The 23,695-nt window shown below is 40.4% G+C and overlaps 1 protein-coding gene across 4 annotated transcripts in view; it reads right to left on the reverse strand.

Annotated features, from left to right (window-relative positions):
* Nucleotides 1–23,695, reverse strand: part of CACNB2 (calcium voltage-gated channel auxiliary subunit beta 2) — a 425,961-nt gene that overhangs the window by 24,777 nt on the left and 377,489 nt on the right. For 3 of the 4 annotated variants that reach the window (XM_070381887.1, XM_070381888.1, XM_070381889.1), the window contains 6 exons: nt 19,906–20,028; nt 17,383–17,519; nt 14,302–14,378; nt 7,786–7,919; nt 4,007–4,087; nt 3,501–3,559 (listed from right to left, as the gene is read on the reverse strand). In XM_070381887.1, coding sequence (XP_070237988.1) covers nt 3,501–3,559; nt 4,007–4,087; nt 7,786–7,919; nt 14,302–14,378; nt 17,383–17,519; nt 19,906–20,028 — 611 coding nt within the window. Of the gene's footprint in view, nt 1–3,500; nt 3,560–4,006; nt 4,088–7,091; nt 7,154–7,785; nt 7,920–14,301; nt 14,379–17,382; nt 17,520–19,905; nt 20,029–23,695 lie in introns of all 4 variants that reach the window. The other variant, XM_070381891.1, reaches the window with a different exon arrangement.

The raw sequence follows: 23,695 nt of genomic DNA on the forward strand, positions 1-23,695 counted from the left end.
ACTCTCCAGGGCATCAACACATGAACCTAACTGGGTTTTAGCACAAAAAATAATTCCTATCAAGAATCTTTTTATCCCCAATCCTTCCTTTCATATTTTCTCCCTCTTGGGCTTTCCTTTTTTTTTTTTTAATATACTTTGTTGAGTTTTCCCTGGTGATCCAGTGGTTAAGACTTCACCATTCCAATGCAGGGGATGTGGGTTCGATCCCTTATCAGGGAACTGGGATCCCACATGCTGTGTGGCATGGCCAAAAAAAGTATTTTGCTTAATAGATAACACAGGAGTGATTCATTTTCCCCTCCTATAACTGCATATCTATTTAGGATTAGCCACACTCATACTTGTTATGAGTTTCCACCCTCTATGGCTGTCTGGCCGACCAGAAGCAGACAGTGTGTGATTTACTAACTCTGGATGTCTTGCCTTGAGTGAAAGAGTTAACGTTTTGCATGACTTTATTGAAATTCTGTTTTACAGACCGTATTCCTTCCTCTGAAAGTGAAAGTTGCTCATTCGTGTCCAACTCTTTTCGACCCCATGGACTATATAGTCCATGGAATTCTCTGGACCAGAATACTGGAGTGGGTAGCCGTTCCCTTCTCCAGGGGATCTTCCCAACCCAGGGATCAAACCCAGGTCTCCCACATTGTAGGCAGATTCTTTACCAGCTGTGCCACAAAGGAAGCCCAAGATACTGGAGTGGGGAGCCTATTGCTTCTCCAGTGTATCTTCCTGACCCAGGAATTGAACCAGGGTCTGCTGCATTGCAGGTGGATTCTTTACCGACTGAGCTAACAGGGAAGCCCCTTCCTTCCTCTGAGGATTTTTTTTTAATTTTATTTTTAAACTTTACATAATTGTATTAGTTTTGCCAAATATCATAATTGGTGATCACAGGCCTATAGTGGTGAATTCCAGTTTTAAGAGTTCAGAGGAACCATGGCAGGTCCATTCATAAAGCCACATGGCAACTAGTTTGGGCCAGAAACAGAAGACTGATACAACACTGAAAATACTGTCTTTGTTTCTTAAACGAAATCAATCTGGATGGCTAACACCGTAGAACATGGGTCCATGATGCACCCTGTAGCTGGAGTCTGTCTTCCAAGTTCAAAACTTAACTCAGGTTGAAATAGAGGTCAGGGAACCCATCTCATTCCCCCATCTTTGGCATTTAGAAAAGAGCAGTGGGTTAACTCAGTCATAGAGAGTAAAGTGCCCGGTCTAGCAGAATTTTCTGGGTAAGTAGGTTCATGTAGACAATTCTAAATGGTGATAAATGACAAAGTCAAGAACACAGAAGTGAAAGCTACATGGGCCCAATTAGAGGTTGGGCCAGAGCCTAGACCAAGCTGAAGGCCCAAAGATCAAGCTGTGATTCCCAGCATGAGATAAATTATATTTTATAAACCATGCAAAGCAAAACTATCTACTGAGGAACATCTGATTAGGAAGACTCTGATTCTAAAGTCTTTGTTTTTTTATTTTGGCTGTGCTGGGTCTTCACTGTGGGGCACAGGCTTCTTTCTGAGTGTGGCATGCAGGCTTAGTTGCCTCGTGGCATGTAGGATCTTAGTTCCCTGACCAGGGACTGAACCTGTGTCCCTTGCATTGGAAGGATGATTCTTAACCACTGAACCACCAGGGAAGTCTCGTGAAGGCTTTTTTGAAACACAGATTCTAGTTTTCATTTTCTGTCTCTTTCAGTCCTTTGCTTTCAGTTCTACTACTATTCCAGTAGTCATGTATGGATGTGAGAGTTGGACTATAAAGAAGGCTGAGCTCTGAAGAATTGATGCTTTCGAACTTTGGTGCTGGAGAAGACTCGAGAATTCCTTAAACAGCAAGGAGATCAAACCAGTCAATCCTAAAGGAAATCAATCCAGGATATTCATTGGAAGGACTGATGCTAAAACTGAAGCTTCAATACTTTGGTCTCCTGATGCAAAAACTGGCTCATTGGAGAAGACCCTGATGCTGGGAAAGACTGAGGGCAGGAGGAGAAGGGGGCAGCAGAGGATGAGATGGTTGGATGGCATCACTGACTCAATGGACATGAGCTTGAGCGAACTCTGGTGGTTGATGAAGGACAGGGAAGTCTGGTGTGCTGCAGTCCATGGGGTCACAAAGGGTCAGAAAAGACTTTGCAACTGAATTGAACGAACAATATCCTGCTATAAAAGCTCCCCCCTTTGCCCTGCCTCCCCTACTGATTTTGGCTGTGGAATAGATTTTGGTCCTTGTCTTTGAAGAAACAGTTCAACAAAGAGACAAAATTTATTGGAAGCACAGTATGTATGGAAAGCACATGGGGGAACCTGGAGTAAGCTTGCACAATAGAAAGTTGCTTATTGGGGCAGTTTTCCAGGTTGTCTCTGGCTAATCATCTCGCTTGTGCCCAACTCTGGTCTTTCAAAGGGCAGCAGGATGCCAGCTTCAGGTGTTCAGCCTGGGGCTTATCTAACTCCTACCTCATGACCAGAAATCAATATAAACATGAAACAGTCATGAAAGCTGGTGTGTTCAAGGAAGAAAGTGAGAGATTTAAAAGAACAGTGAAATCTACAGATTCCATTTACTGCACTTGTATTGCCAGACAGGAAAAGGAAAGGAATGTGGAGAAGAGAGGCACCCAGTGTGTCTCATGAAAGATACAGAAATACACCCTAGCTCTGTCTGCTCCCAGGTTCCCAATAACCTATGCTTAGTTTACGTTTGGAAGCTTCCAGTTTAGACTCCAATCCTATCTTTGATGCTTCTGAAGTTGGCTGAAACGTTACTATGGTGCCTACTGGTTATTTGATTCAAGGCTGCCATTCAATACACCCCCAGTAAACTCAATGAAGCCAAGGCCCTTGTCTGATTTTGCTCCTCACAATACCTGGCTCAGCAGAGAAGGGGAAGGCCTGTGACAGCTGTGTGGGTGGAGATGGGGAATGGGATCCAGCCCCAGGTAGAGGGTTGGCCATCGCTCACAGTAACAGGAGAAAAGGCAGAACATTCAGGCAAATAAGCAAGGGGGTGGGTGTGCGGCTGGTGGGAACACCTGGATAGTCTCCTCTGCTTGCTTCGTTTGCTCAAAGCAACAGGAAGCCAGTTCACCAGGAAGCTCGAGAGGAGAAGGGTTTGATGAGAAAGGAGATGCTGTGAAAGCCTTTTAGAAGAGTAGAAAAGTGGATGTAAGAGGCACACAGAACATGACTCCTGGGCAGCACCGAGGGCCAGCTCGTCGTGAATTCAGGGGGAGACTCGTCAGCAGGGGTGTGACCAAATTCAGCTACAGACACAGGTGTAGGAACGGAGAGCTGAGGTTGTGTGGACTAAGTATGATAAATATGTACTGAATCAGATCGAACTGAATGGAACTTACATCCTGTCACCACAGAGGCTTGAGAAGCCAGTGTTCTCTTAGGATCCACCCGCCTGTCCCACCCAGCTTTCAGTTTCATCATCTTTAAGGAAAAGATCCACAAAACCCAGAATTCTGAAATACTCACCGCCCTTCGAATCTGTGTTTTAAAAAATCGAACAGTGCTTTTTGCATCATATCTGTGACCTGCAATTGAGCAAGCAATAAGACATGAAAAAAACATTACTAATTATGATAAAACAGTCTTATTCCTCTTAATGTTAAAAATCCAGGCGTCCCATTGGGAAAAAGTAGCATGTGAGGGTCGCTCCCTTTTTCTGTGGCTGAGCTTTGATATATTAACAATGAAAAAAGACAAAGTTCCCCAAACTCACTCTTGGAGGGACTGTTAACAACATTGCAAGGGGCCTCCATCATTCTCCATTTGACACTCTCTCCCCAGAGTCAACTGTGGCATGCATACATCTCCAAGGCAACAAAACGGAACAGAACTGTAGCAATGTACCCCGTGGCTTGAAAACAACGTGCTTTGCTGCCACCAGCTTTTTTCCCAGTTCAAGAGTCAGGAGAGGGAGGTGTGCAAGGTCAGGTCAGCATGCAAGGTCAAGGATGCGCCAGAGGGCAGCTACCTACCTCATACCCCTTCAGAGAGGGGCCCACCAGGACCACAGGTCGCATAGAAGGGACCACATCATACGGAGGGGTGTGCTCTGTCTGCAGAGAGAGGAGACGCCTTCAGATGGTTAAAAGGCAGAGGGAACTCAAATATATAAGGCACAAACTGTTCTTTCTCAACTCTGTGATACCAGGCACTAACTTCCCAGACACTGCCATTCTTTTTGCACTGGCTTCTTTTTCTAAATAAACCCAACCCAAGACTGGGTGGTTTTATTTCCTTCATGTTTCAAAGTGACTGAGTTGTCTACAGTTTTCTGGCTCTCCTCAAATGCTCCTGATGTTCCTAATGCAGGAGGGGCTGCTTTTGAACAAAAAAAACTAGTTAGAACAGACAAAAACATGCCTCATGCAGGAGAGGTGCTTTTAAAAGCTTGACCGGAGGTTAATACTGCTTTTCAGATGCATTTGAGTTTTCTCAAGAGTGGAATGATCAGACCTCATGTGGTTAATGACAAAGAAAAGAAAGGTCTTTGGGTCTTAGATGTTGGTCTTACCTGGATAAAACCTTGGTCTTTTGTGACCAAATACTCGACAGTTTCTGTTTTGCTGTGAGAGTTTGGAGGAGCCTGCATGCTTGTTTCAGTAAATGGAATCATGATCACTCTTCACAGCTGATGGATTTATATGTTTAGATTTTTGGTTTCTATCCTTTGGAACTTAAACACTTATAATGTCAGGTTTATGGGTCTTGGAGGGAAGCTGCTTCTGATGCGTTAAAATGCCCGAGCAGGCCTCCATGGCCTCACAAGGCTCACTGTCCTCCTGCAGTTCTCATGTGCTTCTCAAGAACTGGTTAGGAGGTGTTTCCCTTACATAACTAACTCCTTCCCTCCCACAAGAATTTCTTTCTTTTTTAGAAGAGCAGGGGGAGGACCTAACTTTGTAGCCATTTCTAAAACTTGCAACAATTTTCAGCTCTTCTGCTTCTAATACAATAATGACAAAAAAGATTTTCCCCCAAATTAGATAACTTATTTTTTTAAAGATCTTAAAATTGGCTATTTTAATAGAGGAAAATGTTAAAGTGACTGGGGAAAAAAATGACTTCTTTAATGTAGAAGACAACTATGGCCTAAGACACAGATAAACAAATCATGCTGGCAGGAGTCTTCCTGCACTAAGTGTCTGAAAAATACATATATGTTAAGAATCACCCAGACCAAAAGAAAAATCTTCTCTGAACTACTGCAAGAATTTTGTCAACTTATCGCAAGTGTGAATGCCATTTTTGCATCAGGCTGTCGTTCAAGAACACATTACTGTTGCTTAAGATGGCCCTTTACCAACTTTCTGACTTGGATCGAATTTACTTTGCTTGGGGCATGGCGAGGGGATGAAAAAGCATTTCAAATTCAAAAGTTTCCACTGGAGTTTTGCCCATAGTCATGGACGATAGAATCGGAGGGGAGAAGATATGACTGTGACTGTGCCGTCTCAAATTTTACTGCTGAAAGCTTTATCTAGTGCTCAAAATGAATTTTAATAGATACAATCAAGGTAGAATACATTTTTAAACAGAAAAAAAACCAACCAACCAACAAACCCAAGACAAACATAATACAGTGACAGCACAAAGGCCACACAAGCATCACTCTAAAAGCAACCTAAAACATGGAAAACAGTCTTACTGCATCTCAGGTTGTTTTTTTTTTTTTTTTGGTTTTGAAAAGTCTATATTGAAGCTGACCACATCATTAACAACATAAGAAGAATGAATACCTGTGCCGAAGGCATCATAAGCATATTCATGAGATTATGACATGAAATTAATTCAGCAAAATTATTCAGTTATTGCATTTATACCACCTGGGATCAGATTGAAAATATTTAGAAGCCAAGTCCTTATAACTATGCGGTCTAAGAATACCTTTTCCATCATTATAATTAGGAATATCAGTTGCATGCATTTTAGCTTCCAAGAAATTTTATTTCAAGTCTTTAAATATTCAGTGGCCCAGTATTAGATGGGTCTTGGGTTCCTTTGATTTGTGACTGCCAACTATTAATAGCAATGCTGCTAATCAATCAGCTTCTTCATCAGTAGGGTAGCTACAGAAATTACCTTATTTGATGGAATATTGGAACTTTATACCCTATGAATCAGGACACCATCCTTTTTTATCTGTCCTCTCCTGCTAAGTGTAATTTGTTCAAATTATTTAGTGGAAGAATTACAATAAACATTTTTCATGTTTTGGAATTTAGGAGTCTGCAAACTTCAGAAAAACCTATCAATAAACACGGTTTTCATTCATGTTCCTGTTGGGTAAAGCTCGGAGCAGCTGAGCAATGCTGAATTTTTAGGTTTCTGCTGCTCTGAACCCTGTTAAGTCACCTGGCTCTAAGTTTTAGCGGTGACAAGAAGAAAGGACCAGAGAAATGGACCCACTGTCGTGGATGGATAGTTGGCTGTGGCTTTCGGTGGTCACACAAAAATCCAGGGGTTTTAATTTTTGCTTGGAGTATCTCGGTCTTCCACAATGAAAGCAAACACAATTTATTTTTTAAAACAAAACAAAACAAAACATAGTTCAGCATCTGACACCTCATTGATGACTCAGTTCCTCCACAGGGCAGAATCCTACTGTACAGAAGAGAAGGGCTCAGGGTGTGGAGAGCTGGAGGCAGAGGAGGTTCGACTCCATGCCCACGTATGTCGTGAGAGGTTGTGCTGGACTTGCTGACATTAGAAAGAATGACTCTAAAGACAGCACAGCACAACAGGCGGTGGACAGTAGTATATAAAAGAAAGAAAGGAGTGGGGATTGTGGACGGGCAGATTATCCTCAAAAAATAATGCTTCAGAGCTACAAAATGTGCTTGGAAGAAACAGATTTTGGAGTCAAGAAAGCTCAGCAGTACCCTAGTTTCCAGTCAGGGAACCAAGAGGATCACTGGGTAGCATCTTGGTTGGCCAGTGGCAAAGGCTGTACGCACAGCCACCGTGTCACCGTCCGATGGGTGGGATGCTGAGATCTGAGTGACGGAGGAGGCAAGAACATGGGGAGAGGATTTATATATGACAATAGGAAGAACTCACAGTAGACCGCCAAAACAAGCCTGCAGTTTTCCACTGGTCTTGTTCATCTGCAGATTTTGCACCTAGTGGATTAGAAGTTTAAATAACTGACTAAATTAAAAATTGAAGAATTGAAAAAAAAATTTTTCTTTTTAGTACAAGCTATGTATCTGGATATCATAAATCAGAATCTAATAATGGTTTTTCATATGCTTGATTATCAGTTAAATTTCCGGAGGAAAGAAAGTGATAGAGACAGAAGCATGCACGAGAGAGGTGCATTACAAATGGAGTCTTCAGCATTGGACGTTCCTAGAATGTTGGAACGAATGCCCTTGGTGGTAGCTGTTATTCCATCAAAAAGGCTAGGTACTGTAATGGTGCTTCCACAGGTCACTCACTGAATTTAGCTGGTCTGAATGGACTCAATTAGCTGCTTGATACATTCTTTTCTTAGGACAGAAATGATCGTGTTGAATATTAACTGTGGGACTGAATGCTAATGATGCCAGGGGCAGGATAAACACAGCTTATGTCAATGTGAACTTACCGATTTCTGCTTCTGCTTAGCTACAGCAGCATGGAAAAGAAACAAAGAATAACAAAGCATGCATGTTATTGGCTTTATCAAGGACGCAGACAGTCCACAGGACTAGAAATGTGACGCAGTGCAGTTGAGCGCGTGGACAGACGCAAGCTTGGAAGTTCATGTTACCTTCTTAAAGAAGGGCATTCTTTTCTCTTTGGAGTGGGGTGACGTTACACTGTTTGCACTGGGTTTAGGGGAGCGGTGGTTTGCTGGAATATCATTGTCTTCTGCATCTAAGCCAGTAGCATCTATGTCTATAGCTATATACAGACAAACAATTCAAAAATCATCAGGTAGACGGGAGAGGAAAAATTGGTTATCAAAAAAATAAAATGAAAAGCAAACAAAACTAATCACAGTCAAAGATCTATCACACAGTGCTAAGCACAGTCAACAAAGTAAAGTTTCAAGGTCAAACACATAAAGAATGTCATCAAATTAAAGATCCTCTCATAATATCTGTGTGCTTGGATACATTGGTTTCACGCTCAATCTATTGAATAAGATTTTGTTTTTAGAGAAACAAGTTTTTTAATTTGTAGTTTCAAATATAATATTGATATTTTCCAAATCAGCTGTCAGGACAGAAAACCTTCAATTCTTCCCATAGCTTAGGCCAGCTTTCAGATAATCAGCAACCTTGATCACTTTGTGCCTCCAATTTCTTCTTGAGCTTGGTTGAACATAAGGGCAGTGTGAAATGGTTCACTGAAATTATAAAAGGCATGTGAGGGACAGAGAGAACAGAAAATCCTAAATCCAGTGACATAAAGAAGTTATACACAAGACAAATGACTCTAGAGGGTCCCAGGATGGACCAGATGGAAATGATTTCACCATGATCTGGGCACTCTTGAGGCAGGTCTGATGGAAAACTAATTAGAAGCCACTGGATGTGATGACCTCCAAATGAATCTTATACAACAGCCTAAATAGCCTCCTGATGATTTTATATAAATTCACTGGATTTACATGAGAGGCAGCAGCAGAAGGGCAGTAAAACCCAAGGGATTATACCACTGATCTCCTCATCTGGAGAATGAGGGGTTTAGGTCTGTGGTTTGACATGCTTTCACCTTTTAAACTCATTGGCTCTGAAAACAGAGCACTGAAAAATTAACATCTTCAATGAAAAAGATTCATCATCTCCCTGTGAGGTTTATACAATGCATCCACATGCAATCACTACAGAATTTGATCCATGGTAGAAACCAGAGCTGGAAAGTATTTGCATAATCAACGGCAACTCTCTTATTTCTCAAGACTGAAAAGATAAATTCTCAGAGTTGAAGGGACTTGTTTTTGACAAAAGCTCAGTATCTGCTTCTGCCTCTGTGGCGCTATATGCTCCACCAGGCTGCCTCTCCAGCTAAGATCCTGCAATGATCCTGGTGCTCTCATCCAGTTCCCTAAGCTTCCCGAGTGGGGTCATGTCCTCAAGAGTCAGGATTCAGGAAGACATTATGGAGTTGAGCCCACTAGAAAATTATTCTGTCCTTTAGATGGGATCAAGTAGAAGAAGAAAAGAAGAAATCAACTTGTCCCAGGAAAACCTCATATTACTTATGTCACTTTCTCTCTCTTTTCATGTCGTTCTCTTAACATAAACCACAGTCCATTCAGATTTAAGGACCAAATTACTCTTGTGAAAGGACAGACAGCTTGGTGTTTCAACACCGTAGCTTCCATGCCCTGTGAAACACTGGCTGCCCTGGCTCACGACAGGCACCGTGAACCTTTCCAAATGACCGGAGATCATCCGAAAGCCGTCACGTTATTTTTCAATGTTGAAGTTATTATGGATGTTAGATGATTCACTCAGCCTTTCAAAAATGAGCTGTCTTGTTGAATTGTTCCTCTTTATTTGATTAGGTCGAAATACTGGGATGGAGCAAACACCTGGCAGTTAGCACAGTGTTGCAAATATCAGCTCTTGCGTGCATAAAGCTGAGGTCGGGTGCTCTTTCTCCATGAGTCATAATGGTCTGAATTAATTCCTGGTAGGTAGTTAGATATGCCCAGTAAATATGTCTTTCTCTTTATCCCATCTGTGCCTTTGGATAAGCTCTAGGATCAGCATGTGTTGTACAACAGAAACATTATGAAACGTGCCCAGTGATTTGAACTAATGCTGACGTGTACACCACCCATTGAGGCTCTTCCTTGAATCTCAGTTTAGGGAGCATGTTATTCGTGTCTTCCTGCAGAAGATGGAGAGGGTGTGGGTCAGGTTTTCATTAGTCCCACAGTACAGTGGTCTGCCACCATTTGGGGACCAGGAACCAGTTTTGTGGGAAGACAATTTTTCCATGGACCTGGTCGGGGGAATGGTCTGGGGATAACTGAAGGGCACTGCATTTATTGTGCACTTTATTTCTATTTTGTGGTAATCTCAAGATATTATGTCTTGACTTTAGGGGTTAGGGTTCACACTCCTATGAGAATCTAATGCCGCTGCTGATCTAACAGGTGGAGCTCAGGTTGTAACGTGAGTGATAGGAAGTAGCTGTAAATACAGATGAAGCTTCGCTGGCTAGCCTGCTGCTCACCTCCCGCAGTACAGCCCAGTTCCTAACTGACTAGGAATCCCTGCTATAGTACGTCTTAATCCAAATCAAGGGCTTCCCAGGTGGCTCAGTGGTGAAGAATCCACCTGCCAATGCAGGAGACACGGGTTCCATCCCTGGGTCAGGAAGATCCCCTGGAGAAGGAAATGGCAACCCGCTCTAGTGTTCTTGCCTGGGAAATCCCATGGATGGAGAAATCTGATGGGCTACAGTCCATGGGGTCACAAGAGAGTCTGACACGACTTAGCAACTAAACAACAGCCACCCAAATCAGTTTCCCTTTTGGTGGTCAATTTCAATATGCTCTACCTTTCTAATCTGTTATTGGACTTATAAAGGCTACATTCAAGGGACAGTACCCTTGACAGCCTCTCTGAAATTCAGGGTACTCAGTGGTCTTTCAGAGTTGACAGGACCTTGGGATGGTAAAGTTCAGGAACTGAATTTTATGATTGGTCCATTGGGTTTTTTATTTAAAGGAAGAATGGCAATGCAGAAAAAGTTGAGCTGAGCCATAGCCCAGATGTTTGGCTACACACACACACACACACACACGCACACAGCCTGAGTCAGGTTTGCAATTTACCTGCATTTATATAAGGGCTCAAAATCCCAAACTGAAGACTTCACAGTTTTCTAGTCCTGACTTTGGTTAACTTAGATCTAAAAGCATCTACATTTGTCCTGAGACACAGAATTCTAAATCATTTGGCTACTTTCAAAACACATTCAAGAAATTTACTAAAACTTGAGAAGCGTGTTTGACTCTTTAAATGAGTCTATATACTTTAATAGGCTCAGATGGTTCTTATTCTGAGAGGTGTGAGATGCTCCTTTTAAATTTCATGCTTGCATCAGCATACCTTGGCAAACATTAGTATTTACTTGGGAAAACTGTCTCCTTTAAAAATAGTTTATTTTTGTCCTCTTCATGAGCATGCTTTAGTTTTAAAAATTATTTTGCTTTTGGCAGAGAGCCTTGGAAATGTTTTTTGAACTCTAAATTCAAATGTAATCTTAGTTGGGTCGAGTTGAGTGATGTGCTAGGGTTGCGCACACGTGTAGGTATACAGTATGCTTTGTGCAACCAGCTACTACCTCGTTCCCCAGGGGTGAGGTGGGAATTTTTTACTTTTTCTTTTTACGGTCATTTATTTTCAGCTGTGCTGGATCTTTGTTGCTGTGGCCTGGGTTTCCTCTAGTTGTGGAGCACAGGGGCTGTTCTCTAGCTGTGGTGTGCGGGCTTCTCACTGTGGTGGCCCTCTTGCCGTGGAGCACGGGCTCTCGGTGCATGGGCTTCTGGAGTTGCGGCTTGCAGGCTCAGTAGTTACGGTGCGTGTGCTTAGTAGACCCGCAGCATGTGGGATCTTCCCACACCCGGGATCAAACCCACGTCCCCTGCAGTGGCAGGTGGATTCTTAACCATCGGACCACCACGGAAGTCTGAGGTGGAAATTTTTCCTTTCCCAAATCCTGGAGACCCTCCAATTATATTTACTTGGGGCAAGTGCTTCTATTCTTTGGTCTTATAATGGGTGAGCTTACTTGTAGACAGGGCCTTGGGAAACAAAAGACGATTAATCATTGGAGGCCAATCCACATTTGATAGGTTCAACAGGTTTCCCTGGAACCTCTTTATAGAAGATTGGGGGAACTGCTCTGTAGAATTTTCTTAGGTTTTTCTATTAGGTAAATTGTAGTATTGATACAAAAACACAGCAGGAGCCTAACGTACTTAGTAGGGCTTCACTGGTGGCTCACGGGTAGAGAATCCACCTGCCAATGGGGGAGATGCAGGAGACATGGGTTCAATCTCTGGGTCGGGAAGATCCAACTGAGAAGGAAACGGCAACCTGCTCCAGTATTCTTGCCTGGGAAATCCATGGACAGAGAAGCCTGGAAGGTTACATTCCATGGGGTCTCAAAGAGTCAGACACGACTTGAGAGACTGAGCACTCACATGCCTACAATGCATCTATTACATATTTTGTAGGTGGTTAATATTTCTAGTTCACTTAGTCACAGGGTGGTTTGCACTTGGTATTCAGAAAAGTGATTCCAAATTATAAAACTGTCTCTGCATAAAACTTGGGTGAAGTTAAAAATCTCTTTCTTTTCTTTACACTGTTTTTTTTTTTTAACCAAATAAAAATGTCAGCACTTGCACGTTGTAAGGTGATGATGATGAAGAGATTGTTTTTCAAAAATTATCCATGTGTTAAAGAATATAATTTGTACTTTTCTTTTTAAAATTGAAGTATAGTTGATTTAACATATCATGTTAATTTCTCCCATACAGCAAAGTGATTCTATAATACATTCTTTTTTACATTCTTTTCCATTATGGGTTCTCACAGGATATTGAATAAAAAATCATCTTTATTATATGAAACTCTTAACTGAACTTGATGTTCAGGAATGACTAACGGGCATGGCAGTATTCTCCAGTTTTCCTCCCTGGAGAATCTCATGGACAGAGTTCATAGGATTGCAAAGAGTTGGACATGACTGAAGCAACTTAACACATACACACATAACATCCAGCTACAGAAATGAAATGTTACTTTCGAAACACACTCACTCATTCTTCAAAATGCATGTTATTAGCTCTCATTATATTGTCAAGATGATGAGAAGGCTACATTTCAATTAAAGGAAACAGAAAACTTCTGGGTTGACAGAAGTGGGGCTGGCAATCTGAGGGCAGGGATGCTATTTAACACAAGGAACTGGCATTTTCCTATTTGAGGAGCTAGTGACAGTTCTCAGGAGTCTCTGAGACAGTTTTGAAGACACAGAGGAAGAGAACAAGGTTTGCACTACAATTGCTGCAACTCCACCCATTTGAGGGGTAGAGAGAAGCCTCCTTTCCATTGGGCACTCAGGGAATATCTAATCACCACCAATCAGGGGAAGACAACCTCACATCATACCTAAAGGGCTCTGATGTTTCATTTCAAACATACTATTTTACTTAACTTAGAATTATAGCTAGTTGTAAGTACTCGACTTTGGAAATCAATATACATTCTAAAACAATTGATTTCTTATTGTGCTCGGACTTTGCTCACTTAACAAATCCTCTAGTTTTAACTAAGAAGCTGGGATGGGTCTATGAAAGCTGCCAACATCGGGGAACAAGGTACAATCATCAGTAACAAGGGGGACCCTTAAGACCTGGCAGTCATGGTGCAATTATACTGTTCCTTCATTTCTCCACAGGGGCAGAAGTCTCTGTCTTTGACCTCTTCCCACTTCTAGCTTCCTAGAAATCACCCAAATGCTCCACTGGCCCATCCTTACCATCTTCCTCTGACTCTCAATTGCATCTCTTAGCAAACTAAGACTCCAATCATAAATTTTCACCCAATTCAACCCAATTGTCTCCTATTGATATAGAACTCCAAGTTCAACACAGAATGGTAGAGTTGCCAGGCTGAGCAAATACAAATTCAGTTAATGAATTGCAGATAGACAAGGAATCATTTTTCAAGTATGTCTTGAACAATACTGACTTATACTAAAATAATCAGAAATTCACATTCTTCTTCAGGGCTTTGGGAAGAAAACAGTCATTACTCTTCCTGGAAGTGTTTCCATCTTTTGTTCAGTGTCTCTGTATGTCTTCTCCATGTTCCAAGGAGCTTCCTGGGTAGAGTTCACGTCAGACCCATCAATCCATCATCACTTTATCCTTCTTTTCACTTTTCTAAACTTTTTAATCCTTCTCTTTTAATTTAACACTAAGGCCAACACCTCCCACGGCACTCTGATTGACGGTGAAAGTTCATTCATCTACAGACCATGACAGTGTGCCAGGGACAACCGTGTAGAGGGGACTAGAAAGTTAGATCTGCTCATCATCTTCTAAACCGTGAACACACTGACACCATGTCTGGGTTTTTCAAAGGCAGAAAGTTGCCCATATTGTTCCTAACACCACTCTCATTTCTGCTCCCTCTGAACATCTTGAGGGTTAACGAGTGATTCGGTCTATGGACACTCCCACAGCTAGGTAAGACGGAGAAAAGCATGAAATGCAGCGTGCACTGTTTAGCACTTACTACCTACTTACCAGATGATGGAGGTGTAGATTTTCTGGAACTAGGTACTATGTCACCCAAACTGGATGATGAATTTCCTCCTGATTTACTGGAGTAAAGCAAAAGTTTATATTACAACTGACACTTATTTCAGAGATGAAGACATTTGTACTGCTCAATAAACATGATTACTCATTATGTTTTTATTGAACTTTAAATCTGCCTTGCCTCCAAGGAGGCAAAGGGTAATTTCCCAGTGGGTTCCTGAAGTGCTTGAAACATCTGTGTCAAGGTCTCTTGTTTCAGATTCAAGGCTCAATTTGAAAAGGCCCTGAGAGACTGAGGAAAACTAGGGTGCCTGCTGCACCCGTCAAACTCTGCCAGGATCGCAAATAGACTAAGAGCAAAGATTTCCTTTGTTTCTCATTTTCAAGATTCTCGGAAGCAATGCATAGAACCCGCAGGCTAACACCCAAACTTGTTTCTTTTTCATTGGGTTCCTGCTCCTTTTTCTTGTACACCAGAAGCAGCTTGCTTCTTTTTGTGTACCAAGATGTACAGTATTCAAGTGTTCATGAGCAATCTATTAAAAAGAAAACCCAACAACACAGCAATAATAAAATTTGCCAACCTCTAAAACAGTGGTCCTCAACCTTTTTGGCATCAGGGACCAGTTTCATGGAAGACAATTTTTCCAAGGAACAAAGGGTGTGGATTGGTTTTGGATAATTCAAGTGTGTTACATTTACTGAGTTCTTTGAGCAGGAGGTGGAGCTCAGGAGGTAATTCAAGTGATGGGGAGTGGCTGTAAATATAGGTGAAATTTCACTTGTGTGCAGCTCACCTTCTGCTATGGGACCTGGCTCCTGACGGGCCAGGGACTGGTACTGGTTCATGGCCTGGGGGTTGGGGATCCCTTCTCTAAAAGACACCTGAGAGAGCGTGACAGTGTTCCATGATTTAACTCTCAGAGTATACCTCGAACATTTCTCAAACATGGCTAACATGGAGGGTTCAACTTGGCTCATTTAGGAATGATCTGAACTTCAGAACTACCAAATTCTAAAGTTTGATCTGAGACATGCTTTAGTGTCTTAAAAACTTTGGAGTTAATATAAGATCAGTGGCATTGATGTTTTTACCAGTGACCTGCATGCAAAATGATACACTACATGACCCCCTCACAGAGATGGATGGAAAGGAATATTTTAAGAGTGACATGGAATGTCAGCAAGACAATCTTATGGCCAAACGTTTATTATCATTGCCAAGCCCAGGTCTAGTGGGCATAATCTGCTACAGTGTCTATGTATCCAAGGGTGAGATTTTGTAAATATTTATATATGTTTAATATTTTATGACTATTCAGAAGAAAATATAAATTCCACTAAAATACCAGTGACAGGCTGAATTTCGTTGCTACCATCCTGGCATTTTAATGCGTAAAAAAGACAAACATCAAAAGCTTTAAGCAACCACCAGAAGGCCTCTGTGGCTTTTTAAGGTTCTTAAAAGATACCCCAGCATGTTTAACAAGGACACCAGACACCATGTAAAAGTAGTAAAAAAGTGGTATTTAGAGAAGCCATTTCTGGCAGTTATTTAAAAATACCCATTAGCAAGATCAAAACATTTTCTTCCAGAAGTTTTTTTTTTCCCCCTAAACTATTAAGTCTTTGAATTTATTTCACATTCTCTTTGAATTTTCCTAACAAAGTATTATTTGAGTTGTGTAAAACTGTGACAAACAGCGCAGAGAGTCAAAATGTCCAGAATGCAAATTTGCCCTTCACGTTTAATTCCATAAAAATGTCATGTTCTTGAGCCAGGCTCCAATTCTACTGCTTTTGATTTCTGCTGATTTTTTTTTTTTTTTCACTTACAAATCTGAGTTTTATAATACTGCTGAATTCTAGCTATGCCCTCAAAACAAAAGTATATTTAAAATGTTTGGAGACAAATGTAAAAACCTCTGAATAAGAAAACAAGAAAACAATATTTTCACCTACTTAGGCAAAAAAAGAGAAAAAAAAAATACTAGTGAATGAAGATGGATGTTCCAAACCACAAAGCATCTTATATTTGACCTGTGTGTGGGCACTCAAAAAAAATTCTTGCCGACACTAAAATATGGTCTTTGACAAAGGATTTTTTGTCCTCATAGAAACAGATAAAACATAAACTTCAGGAAACAAAAGCTTAGTGATTTGCATTAAAGAAAAGACTTGCCTATATCATATCCTCTCATTGGAAGAAGCAAATCGTGTTCCTGTACTTGTCTGCAAGGGGGTCATTTTCACATTTACTCCATATTCGAGGAGCCCTTCTAAAGATTCTGGTGAGGGGCAAACAGCCTTAAGACTCCTAGGAAAAAAGATCATTTGGCCCCAGCTTATTATATAACTCATCTAATTGCTATCTGCAAGGACAATTTTAACTGCTTTCTTACCGAGTTTCTCTTTAAGTGTTAAGCAGTGGGTAGAACTGAAAATTGAGTTTCTTAAGTGAAAGTGAAACTCAGAGACCACAAGAGCTGCTCTTTGCTGGTCTCTGAGACTGTCATTTCTAAAACATCTTCTTACCATGCCAGGCAGCTCCGGATACTGGGATTAGTCACCACGATTGCTTGATGCCAGAGTATTTTCAGCAAGATTAGGGCTTCAGAATTTCCTCTGCACTAAAGCCTGAATTTAATACTCTATGACCTTAGCTCTTTTCTTTCCTTCATGGTAACACTTAATTTGATTCTCTTTTGAAGAGGATGAAAATGAGAGGCTGGGTGATGTTTTTAAAATACAGGATTTGTAATGCTCTCAGTAAACCGTATCACCAGTCTGAACTAAAAGAGCCCGAGAGTTATAAAATACTAGTGAACGGAGATGGATGTTCCAAACCACAAAGCATCTTCTATTTGACTTATTTGTGGGCGCTCAAAAGAGATTCTTGGTGATACTAAAATATGGTCATTGACAATGGATTTTGCATCATTATAGAAACGAATACAATGTAAGTTTTCTAACACAAAATAAAGATTGGAGATTACAGCAACCAACGGTTCATGAATGATAATACAGTCTGAACTCTGACACAAACACTTGATATTTGTCTCCTACCTGGAGTAGAATTTCCCTTGCTTGGCTCTCTGTTCATGCTGTAGCCTCATGTTTTCTAGCTTGACTGGACTTGGAATGAATCCGATTTCACAGCCTTCTTTAACCAATCGCCCTATCCACCAGTCATTGTTAAATTTCTAAACAGAAAATCAAAATTGTTCAGATCAGTGCACAGAAGTTAAATGAATCTTCACATCCTTTATCTTCCCGGTTAACATTTTTCAGGGGAGAGAAGTATTATGGCAATTACAGAGAACTCTGGCTCAAATATCACAAGTCAAGAAACCTGTAGGTTCAGGTGTTGAGTATGCTAAAAATGAAGTATTTTCGGGATGCTCAACAATCCATCTCTGGCTTGACTCTGCCTTCACTTTCCTCACCGTGAGATTTTCTGAATTCCATTGCAGCTGCTGGCACCACGAGGAGGGTAAACTCTTCCTATTCAAAGATTAACAGCTCTTCCTGACAAGAGACCATTAGGAACTAGGGAATGCTACAGAATGTCTTCCTCTTGTATAATCAGAGTAGTTAGAAGTATTATGAGTGAAAAATACTGACGACATTCACCTGAAATATCTGATATCAGAGCAAAATGTGTCTTTGTTGCAAACAGGTTTATAATGACCACAATCTGGTGTTCACAAGTGATTTCCCGACTTATGTGAATGTTGGTAATTTCTCTCTTGTGCCTGGAGTATTTACCCTATACCTTTAGGATCTGGTTTGATGTCCCTCAAATGAATAGTATTTTTCAAGCCCGTTCTTGAACGTTTCTGTCAACTACAAACTGGCAACGGGCACTTGTCATCTACCTCTGCAAGGATTAAATCATGTGCTGTTGCAGCCACTGACCTTCAACACTCCCTGAAAGGAGTTCAGGGTGGAGGACAGAAATGAGGCACCCTGTGCTTTGAAAAAACTGGCAGAACAGGTCTTCAGATAGATATTTTCAGGAGCTGATTTTATGAGCCTAATTCTTACATCTCCTCATATCTAGGAAAGCACTAAAGCTCTTCCTGATGATGACTGCTCCTCATGACCAGCAGAAACCTTCTGCAAAAATCTGTGCTTGATTGCATGTACTCCTCCTTCACCAAAATCACATAGATACTCGGCTTCTCCCCTGCCTCTTTGGAGCAGTTTCTCAGAGCTATCCAAGGTGCTGTCTCCTGGGCTATAGTCCTCATTTTGGCTCAATCAAAACTTAATTCATAACTCTTATGTTGTGCTTTTTTTTTTTTTCTTTTTTAAAGTCAGCATTTCAAAGAAGAAAATCCATTCTGTTTTTCTTTTCTTTCTCTAAGTATCAGCCCTTGGGATGGGAGCCTGGATTCACCTAACTTTCTGTTGTAAAGTGAAAGTTAAGGCTTGTTGTACTTCTGAGAATTTTTTCTGTTTTTCCTTCCTAGCCAAGGGACTTCCTTCCCTGGTGGCTCAGATGGTAAAGAATCTGCCTGCGATGCAGGAGACCCAGGTTCAATCCCTGGGTTGGGAAGATCCCCTGGAGAAGGGAATGGCTACTCACTCCAGTATTCCTGCTTGGAGAATCCCATGAACAGAAGAGCCTGGTGGGCTACAGTCCAATGGGGTAACAGTCAGATACGACTGAGCGACTGACACTTTAACTTTTAATTTTTCCTAGCTGAATAGAAATAACAGCTCTTTTGAAAAGTTAAAGAAATGGTAGGCTCTATATTCTCTAGGCTTTTTCAGTGGCAGTCATCACCTCTTTCGCTCATAGCCTTTAGTGCCTGAGCAGTTACATTGACATATGCTCCCTAGGACACACTGTTCCCTAGATGGAAGTGTTCCAATGGTAAATTCCTACAGGTTCAAGAAAGTCTCATGCTCACAGCCTGAGAACATTATGGAGGGGAAATCTCTGGCAGAGCAGGCTTTGATAAATGTTGACTCAAAATAAACCTTAATTAAGAGTGAATTTTTTCCAATTTACAGACTGAGTCATTGTTAACGGAAAGTGGAGGCTTTTGGCATGGTGGAAAAGGGATGTTCCTGATATCTATTTCTTGTCTCATTGGCTCTAATTCCATCCACTTCTCCTTCCCCTATAGCATTTCACCACCAAAGAAGGAGAAAGTGCACCAGCGGCCTGAGTTTAGACCTTGTTAGCACAGAGAAGAGACCGTGAATTCTAGATACTATTATTAAACTCTCCCCAGATGCTTAAACTTGGGACATGAGCGACAAATGACACATGGTCAAGGTTAAACATTAAAAGGAAAAGTACAGGTTAAGTATAAAAAAAGGATCATCTACTCCAGTGGTTCTCGATTTCTGGGTCACAGAGCCCAGGGGAGCCTTGAGGTTATTCCAAGAAGCCTGTGACTTTTTTCTTCTTTAAAAAGATTATATGTATTTTGGAAAAGGTTGAGAGGCACTGATTTCATGTGTATGTTATATAATCATGGCTGTACACGTGCTATTTCATAGCAATGAGAAGAAGTGATATTTCAAGGTAAAAAAAAAAATCATGCAGCTAGAAATTGCAGTTACTCTCCTTACTTCCTTAACATGCAGAAAATCTTTTGCTTCAAATGAGATGGCCATGCCTGGCACGGGAACATCGTCTTCGTGGGCTGCACTGTAGCTGACATTTGTCCGAACTGCAAATGCAACGGGCTTTGTCTAAAATGGAAAAAGGGGGGAAAAATAAAAAAAGAAACAAGTGTTCCTTCTCTTTCCCCCTCAAAATACAAACATACACGGAATAACGGCTGTCACAGTTGTTTTTCCTCGATTTGGTTCTTTATCACAAAACACCATCTTAGTATTTCCAACATGGGAAACCTTTGGGCGCTCAGCCACATACACCCATTTCTGAACTAGAAAAAGGCCATTGTGCTTTATGAAAGCACTCCAAGCAATGAAAGTAAAGATGAACTACTGAAATACGTTTACACAACATAAAAACTTGTAACAAATGGAAATCAGGAAACATACACGGGGTTGAAATGCCAAGTTCTTGTGTTTCAGTGAAAAAGACTTGGCCACTGCCATATCCACCCCCAAATCTACTTTAATTAATAATAGAAGATGGAACTTCCCTAGTGCCCCAGTGGTTAAGAATCCATCTTCCAATGTAGGGGACTCTGGTTTGATCCCTGGTTGGGGAACTAAGATCCTACATGCCATAGGGCAACTAAGCCCTCATGCCACAACTAAGACCCAATGCAGCCAAAAATTAAAAAAAAAATTTTTTTTTAATGACATAATTCCAAAACATACTATGTTTTGCATGAAGAAAGAACCAAGGAATATATCTTATAACTATTAAAAACTATATTCATGGCTGCTGGGTATCATGAAAGCAATGACTTTCTATTCTAATATTTGTCCTCCTTGAGTTTTCTCAGTCACTAAAGATGATAACATTTAATAAGTTATTTTTCATTATTTGATACTTTGCAAATTTACAGATACATTTTGTCCTCTATCAAGCAATACTTGCTTAATCACAAGGTTAAAAAGAAAAAGGTAAACTCAGAAATAGTAAAAAGAGGTATTGCTCTAACTAGCACTGGGTTTCTTTCACAATGTGGGCAAGTGGATTTCTTCTGAGCTGTTTCTTCTTATTCAAAGAACTCTTCATCAGGACTGCTCATGAAGGATGATGGGGAACTGGAATAGAAAGAACCCATCTTCACTTCTGAATTTTCCATAGTTAATCTGTTCTAGCTGACTACTGTCTGGGTGAGGACTGAGTTCAGAAGAGCCATGGTTACGTAGATTCATCCACAATACGCAGAAAGGAGGTCCAGGTCCTAGACAAAGGCACAGTAGACAGGAAGGGGACTGAAAGGCATGAAATCCGATTCGTGACATCCATTATGAATTTTAATAACAGAAGAGGGCTGTTCCTCGTATGGAAATATGAATTTTAAAGAAGAACAGTAAAAGTTGCCTAATAGTTCTACCACTGAAACACAATCCTGTTTTTTTTTTAATTATTTATTTTTACTGGGAGGACAACTGTTTTACAATGTTGTGTTGGTTTCTGCTGTACAACAGCTGGAATCAGCCATAGGTATACATATGTCCGCTCCCTCCTGAGCCTCCCTCTCTCCCCACCCACCCCTCTAGGTCATCGCAGAGCACTGAGCTGAGCTTCCTGTGCTAAACAGCAGCTTCTCACTAGCTAGCTATCTTACACATGGTAGTGTATATATGTCAATGTGTGACCATGTGAACGGTATTTCAGGGGAAAAATGGAAATATCATTTTAAATAATATATAAATTTGTTTCCCATAGCTATAACCATAATGTACCTAATTCATATCCAATTCTTAAAGTAATATAGTAGCTTTTCATGTGATACACTTCTTTTTACTCTACCGTTTAAAAAATTACCTCGATAATTCAACCCCTTTTTCGATGTTTAGGTTTAGAGGTTTTTTCATTATGATAAATATTCTGCTTTGAAAAATCTTTGTACAAAAAGCCTCTTTCTATTTAGGATTCTCTCCTTGGGATAGATTCCCAGAGGTAGCATGAGTAAGCCATGAGTTATCAAGATCTTTTAAAATTCTATTCCAAACTACTGTCCAAATGGGCTCTGCCATTTTAAACTGCAATATATGTTGGTGCCCTTTTCCCTAAGATGCAGTTTTAATTAGACTCAGTTTTACTACTAGAAATAGGATTTTCTTGAGTATAATCAATCCACTATTGGAGAGAGTTTCTGATCCCTAAAATAGAAATCCAAGATTTTTTTTTTTAATGACACGATCTCTCATCTCTCTCAGGGACTTCTTAAAAATTTCTTGGAGGATACAGAATTTAAGTGTAGTGTGTACACACACACACACACACACAAAACACATATATTTAAACCACTGGAAGACCTAAATTTTAAATGTACAACTCTATATAGGATCCCATGAAAATCTCTTCTCTTTTTCCCAATGACCAACTTTTCAGACCCTGGAGTGGTAGGAAGAGGGAACACTGAGAAAAGAAAAATAAAGAGGTGGTGAAGGTTAGCCTATAATAACCAGGACAACAGATGATGATTTTATGTTCTTAGATTAAGATTACAGTTCAGAGTGTGACTCCCCACCTGGCTCACCTCCTATGACCAACCATGCTTCCCTTAGATAAGGAGCTTTACACAGCAAGCCGTATAGGAGCCCAGCTGGCAGGTTCAGCAGGATGGATTGTGGGCAGTTCTGAGGCCACAGGACTTGATTTTCCCCACAACCTAAAGAAGCTCCATTGGCATCTTGGAAGCCTGGCCCATGGAAGCCCCTAAACGCTGGTCAGAGATATGTTTTAAGTTTATAGCAGGAGCAATTATTATTTTTTCATAGTCTTCTAGAATCACTAGACCTAAGGCTGTCAGAAAATAATTATTGTCAAGTAGGAGATCACTAACTAAAAAATCTCTTTGGATCCAGCAATTCCACTTCTGGGCATATATCCAAACAAAACAAAACAACTACGTCAAAGAGATATCTAGACTCTTAGGTTCATAGCAGCATCATTTACAATAGTCAAGACATGGAAACATCCTAAGTGTCCACCAACAGATGAATGGATAATAGAGATGTGAGATATACATGCACACACGCAGGAGTACTATTCAGCCCTGAGAAAGAAGGAAATCCTGCCATTTGCAACAACACGGATGGACTTGAGAGCATTAGGCTAAGTGAAGTAAGAGAAAGACGGTCTGCTCTCACTTATACGTGGAAGCTCAAAAACAAAACAAAACCCCCTAATCTCTGGTCATGAAGTAGGAAAAACAAATTATCACAAATTTATGGCTTTCTTTTGAGCTTGCCTCCCAAACAATAACTTAATGAATTAAGAGTGAAGCTAATCCTTTTAATGGCTACAACAATGTTTACATACAGTTAATTAAAAATGTGCTAATGATGGAATATCTACTGTTAAAAAGCAAAATGAAATTCACTCAAATAAGAATAAAAATAGAATTCTGATAATGATTAATAGTAACTTGAATTTTCAGGCATCAATTTCTTCATTTCTTAATTTCTTAACGCATTTTATTAATGTAAATAGCAAATTATAGTTTTCCATTTTCATTCAGAGACCATTAATAGTTAATAACATATAAGGGAAATCCATAGTTTGTTTTCAAGTCTACAATGGATTTTTCTTAAATATGAAGGACTTCCAATTTGAAGTATTTTTTAAAGAAATTGAAAAGTGTAAAGAATTTAAATGACCTATTATAAAAGACTGCAGAAAAGAGAGCTTAAAATTTTAATGAGTTTCTGATCCATTTTCCTGTACATAATAATTTCCTATAAAACTTGCTATGCTTTTCTA

Source organism: Bos mutus, chromosome 13 (assembly GCF_027580195.1).
Source record: "Bos mutus isolate GX-2022 chromosome 13, NWIPB_WYAK_1.1, whole genome shotgun sequence".
Lineage (NCBI taxonomy): Eukaryota > Metazoa > Chordata > Mammalia > Artiodactyla > Bovidae > Bos > Bos mutus.